Below are 6,000 nucleotides of genomic sequence, written 5' to 3' on the forward strand. Positions count from 1 at the left end.
TCTGAAAATTCACAGAAGATAGATTCGCAGAATCTACCAGACAGAAAGGCAGAACTTGTTAAGCCAGCAGCTTTGACAAGCTTGCATTTCAACGCTGGGCATGTGGGTGGCAGTGACAGTATTTTTTTGTTCACTGCAGCAGATGGAGCAGAGAAATTAGCCATCTGTAGACTACAGCTGGTGGTGTGCTACCGGCAGATGTGCTGCAAAGACCTGGGACAACCTGCGCTATACCATCATCCCTGTCAGTGGAGTCTGGAGGTTTCTAAGAGATTGGGTGGGAAGAAGCCTCTACCCCTGTGCTCAGGTCTAACCTGACCAAGGCCTTAAGCCTGATGTTCCTTCCTGGCTGTGCTGACCATATCTCTGCCTGCTGCCTGTATTGACCCTGGGCTTTTTTAGTTCCTGCCTGCTGCCTGGAGAAATAATTTGGCTGTAGCTGACCACATCTCTGCCTGGTTGCTGGAGCCAGGACTGGCTCTCCTCTGTGGACAACTACTTTACTAAATTCATAGGTAATCTTTTGTTTATGCTTTGTTCAGCAAGGCTGTCAAAAAGTCCCACACATGTGGTATTTCCATACTCAGAAAAAGTAGCAGAATATATTTTAGGGTGTAATTCTTGTCCATGCTGTGTTTTAAAAAAAATATCTTATATATTGACCACTTTGTGTAAAAAAAAATATATTTTTTCTTTCCAAAAAACTTATAGAAAAAAATGACATGTTCAAATGACTCGATATGCCTCATAGAACATACATTGGGGTGTTTGCTTTCCAAAATGGGTCATTTTGTTGGTGTGTCCATTGTCCTGGTGCTCCAGGGCCTTCAAAAGTGTTATAGGTAGTCAAGACATTAGATGTGTAATTTAGGCTCCTAGAGCACCTGAAGGTGTTGCTTACATTTTGAACCTCTCTATGTGGCAAGGCTGTGAAAAAGTCTTACACATGTGGTATCCCAATACTCAGGAGAAGTAGCAAAATGTATTTTGGGGTGTAATTCTTGCTATGTCCATGCTGTGTTTTAGAAATATCTTATAAAATGACAACTTTGTGTATAAAAAAAATGACATGTTCAAAGGACTCAATATGCCTCATAGAATGTATGTTGGGTGTTTGCTTTCCAAAATTGGGTCATTTTGTGGGCCTTTTCTATTGACATGGTGCTCCAGGGCCTTCAAAAGTGTTATAGGTAGTCAGGAAATTAGATGTGCAATTTATGCTCCTAGAACACCTGGAGGCACTACTTGGATGTTGAGCCTCTATGTGGCCAGGCTGTGAAAATCTCACACATGTGGTATTGCCATACCCAGGAGTGCTAGAATGTATTTTGGGGTGTATTGGTAGTATGCCTATGCCGTGTGAGAGAAATAACTTGTTAACATGACATTAATACAAATTGTATTTCATTTCTTTATTTTCCAAAGAATTGTGGGAAAAATTACGACTTAAAAAAACTCACTATGCCTCTTACTAAATACCATGGACTGTCTATTATTTGTATTGTCCTGGCATTTTAGGCCCTCAGGAATTATGATATGAGTCAGTATATCAAGATTGATCAATTTCCAATTAGACTAAATAATAAACACTGATTTGGGTTATTTTTAATAAAGAAATATAAATGTTAACCTAAATTTATGAAGAAAAACTACTTATTTGCAAACTGGTATAATAGAAAAATGTCTTCAAATTTTCTGCATTTTTCACGTATATTTTAAAAAAATAAAAAACCCAGTGGTGATTAAATACCACCAAAAGAAAGCTCTATTTGTGTAAAACATGATAACAATTCCATATGGGTACAGTGCTACATGACCACACAATTGTCTTTCAAAGTGTACCTGCGCTGAAAGCTGAAAAGTGGACTTAGCAGGAAGGGGGTAAAAGGGCCCTGTATTAAAGTGATTAAGCTATATACCTCAACTGAACAGCAGTCTGCAAAAAACAAGCTTTAGAAAAGCAGGAACTGACTATGTTGTCTGGCAGGAGTCTGCAGAATCATGAAAGTAAAAGAATATAACTACAAATCCTTTGGCAGATAAGACAGGTCACCAATATTTATTGTTGCTTCTATTTTCACAGAATTATCTCCTCCACCTCTAGAACAATGCAAAATTGGTATGGTACCTCCATTTCCCAGTGGATTTGTGTTACAGAATAAATGGAGACCTGTGTTCTGTCACATCGCCAACTTCACACTCCATGAACAAATGTACACCTGTTTAAATGACAAAATGATACATCTCATTGGTGACTCTACTGTACGACAATGGTATCTGTATTTAGAAAAAACATTCAAAGGTAATAATAAACTGTCATTTTATGCAGTTACTCAAAAATAATATTTTTTAAAAGTGTGACTTTAAAAAGCAGAACTCTGCATAATGAAGGAACTCAAATGTATTACAATTCACCTTTTACTGACTAACTTAACTAATGTAAAATGCGATTGGTTCCTGTAATTCGTTTTTTACATCAGCATTGCTTTGTGTACCCTCTTGAAAAAAATAGCATCTTCAATATTGGTATTTACTGTTCTGTTTCAAATACTGCTTTATGCATTGACCTCCAAAGACCCCATTTGTCTGAACAGTATGGTCACCTGCTGAATAGGCACCATCCAAAGGCAGCTTAACTCTTAACATAGAAGTTGAATCCAACACTATTTTACTTCAGTGAAGTACAAAAGATGTTTTTCCAGTCCTTTAACATATACGAAGACAAGGACTTCCCTAAGCTTTGTCTCTGCAAAGAACAAAGGCCCCATTCACATCTAAGCATTCTGCAGTCCAAAGCACCAAAATGCTCAACATCCAAAATCCCATAGTTGGCATTTGTGTTCACATGTAAGCATAGTGTCGCTTGAAGCTTGTAGCTCAAAAAAGTACATGAACTTCTTTGGAGCTACAAGTTTCAAGCATTTTTGCCCCAATAGACTTTAATGGAAGTGCTTGAAAAACACAGGAGCCAACAGAAACAGAAACCTCCGAAACCAGTAACCTGCTAAAGTTTAATACAACAGCAACATAAAAAATACATATACTGTAGGTGGAACAGAACATTCACTTTTAATCCAGAGCCATCCCTCAAAACTGTTTAATATGCAAGGCATTGTGATCCAAAAGAAAAGCATGTGTTTTATTCATTAAAACTTTTAGCTTATAGTATACAGTAGTTGCCCTGTTTGGACAGACACTAAAACAACAAAAGTACCACGGAACTTCAAACATAGTTTAAGCAATGCACATTTTTTGTATTTTATTAAACTAGGATTGAAACGTTTTGATCTACATCGGACAGGATTGGAATCAATGGTGTTATCAGTTGATCTGCAGAGGAACATCAAGCTACAGTGGAAAAAACACAGTCATCCAATTGTTGCAAGTCAGTTTTACTTGGTAAAAGATGATTTTTATGTAAGTGAGCAAATAGACCAGCTGGATGGAGGTCCAAACTATGTCATTATTATCTGCCTGGGCCAACACTTCAGACCTTTCCCTATTCAACTCTTCATCAAAAGAGTTATTAGCGTGCGCAAAGCATTGGAACGGCTCTTCTTACGGAGCCCAGACACAAAGGTTATCATTAAAGCAGAGAACACAAGAGAGATTGCAATGGATGCCGAGAGATTCAGTGACTTCCATGGCTATATTCAGTATCTTGTAGTGAAGGACATCTTCAGGGATCTTCATGTTGGTGTGGTTGATGCTTGGGACATGACCACAGCGTACAATACAAATAATGTTCATCCTCCAGAAAATGTTGTCCAAGACCAAATATATATGTTTTTAACGTATATTTGCTAGTTTAGAGTAGGTGCTGATTGAAGTCATAAAAATAGCAGAATGAATCAAAGAGAACACTGGTTACTATTCAACAATCGAGGGGGGGGGTTTTCTTTTGCACACATATAGATTGGTAGGTTCTGCCACCGTCCCTATGTAAAAGTATGGGGGGTTGCTGGTGCCTCAAACCAGGAAGGATGGGACTTTATGGGCAAGTGGATGATAGTGCAAGTAAATAAGAGGTATATGCAAAATATAATGATAGTATAAATAAATAAAAATAATTTATTTACAACAATACTAATTCCATGTATTGTAACAATTATTCAGTGAACAATGTGCTTGGGGGAAGACCCAAGTGTGAGGGAAATAAAAAGTGATTCAGAAGAATCAGTGACAGTAGTGCAGTTAGTGACATTTCATAAGGATTTTTGGCTGTTTTCCAATGGATGTTGAGATGGAAAAATGTCCCCAAAAAATCCCAGATTGCTGACGCGTTTCGGCTCTATCATGGGCCTTTTTCAAAGCGTTTAAGTCACTCAGTCTTTAATCTATAGGAGTAATATACAGGATTATTTGAATCCTCTAAATACATCATGTAGCATCAAGTATATCAATTATATTTCAAATTAGTAAAAATACATACACGGGTGTAGCCACTATTTCTGCGCAGAGCTCCCCTATCCGTTTCGCAATCACAGCGGGAATCGTGTACTGCATATAGCCTAGGGTGGTATTTGCAAGAGGAGTACTTGTATTAGTAGTGAGAATTTTACAGTGTATCACAAGTATTAAATGAGTGTGGTATCTTCACTTACAGTTGGAAAGGCTGATGGAGTTAAGCTTCCTCCATGGTTCTGGGGATAGGTTTTTTCCCCCTCTCTTTCTCTTTTGGCCAGGTTCTTGGTCTATAGTATAATATAATAATGGTCCGTTTTTTATCATTTTGTACCATGGTGGCTATATAAAAAACTGTGACTATAGTGCCAAGTTCCAGGATATGTATTCCAGATGCTTGTAACCATCGTGCTTATACAGTAAATAGTGCAGTGACTCTGGTGCCCAAAGTTTATTAGGGGTAATAAACTGGAGTTCCATTGGAATTTACGTTTTTAGCAGAAGTCTGGTAGAAAGTGGTGGCGCAGGTTCGGTCTGTCCTCTCCGGCTGGCGCAGGTTCGGTCTGTCCTCTCCTCTCTACCCTTGAGAAGTGAGGACTGACTCTCGTTCCCCGGCCTTATGAAGTCCTTCGCGCATGCGCGGTATGCGCTGCACGTAGGAGGACTTCCGAGGAGCGTGATGTGGCACTGGTATCTGCGCCTGCGCCCATTGTATGCGCGCGCAGGTCGCTCGCCCGTAGTTAGGGACGCTCTCTGGCCGCCAGCACAGGAGGAGGGGCCCTCCTCTCGCCAAAGGTGATTGGTAGGTCCCAAGCAGCCCCTACGTTGACACGTAGGGGCTTCCCGTGCTGGGTGTGATTGCGGGGACAACAAGGAGCCGGTCAGCAGGAATGTGGCTTGTATCCGTGCATACACACAAACTTATATGTTCATGGTCAAGTATATTCAAACTTAGCAAAGTAAATTGTGCATATTGGCACTTCAATACTGTACGAAAATAAGGAAAAGGAGAAAAATGAAAAAACAATAATAATGGTATTATTTAACAGCAGTAATTAGTAACCCCACTCTAGGTATCGGTGGATTGGGAAGGAAGGGTCCCGATTGCCGGGCAAGTCCAGGGTCGCCCCAGGATCATATTTTCCTGAAATCGGACACTGGGCACTGATGTATGTGGATGTTGGACATATAATAGAGGATGACCTCCGATGTATATAGGCAGATTGTCATAACTTATACATTATTTTTTAATTTTTAAAGGAAAAGATGTGGGGACTGATGGATACACTGGAAGTTGAAGAACTGTTTTGAGGCAGGGGGATAGAAAGATGGGTTGTTAGTCAGTCTTCCCTGATGCAAAGCCCTCAAGAAATGGGCGAAAACTCTCATTTTCATTGAGTCCTGGTGGTTTTGTGGCCCGAAGGCGTCTGATCCACCTCATTTCCATCTGTAGCAGTCTCTTGTTCCAATCCCCCCCTCTACACGGTATATGAATCCTTTCAAGTGCTATAAATGTCACTTTAGGCATTCTATTTTTATGATGGTAAGCTACATGTCTACCAAGGGGTACATAAAAATTGCACAATTGCATGCTGT

At 39.7% G+C, this 6,000-nt stretch overlaps 1 protein-coding gene across 1 annotated transcript in view; it reads left to right on the forward strand.

Annotated features, from left to right (window-relative positions):
- Positions 1 to 3,841, forward strand: part of LOC309566431 (NXPE family member 4-like) — a gene marked incomplete at its 5' end in the record, with an annotated part of 79,888 nt that extends 76,047 nt beyond the window's left edge. Inside the window, 2 exons of the mRNA XM_082271573.1 lie at positions 2,084 to 2,302; positions 3,272 to 3,841. Coding sequence (XP_082127699.1) covers positions 2,084 to 2,302; positions 3,272 to 3,807 — 755 coding nt within the window. The 3' untranslated portion in view covers positions 3,808 to 3,841. The remainder of the gene's footprint in view (positions 1 to 2,083; positions 2,303 to 3,271) is intronic.
- Positions 3,842 to 6,000: the final 2,159 nt, after the last annotated feature.

This window comes from Pelophylax lessonae, assembly GCF_965119305.1.
Source record: "Pelophylax lessonae genome assembly, chromosome: 11".
Lineage (NCBI taxonomy): Eukaryota > Metazoa > Chordata > Amphibia > Anura > Ranidae > Pelophylax > Pelophylax lessonae.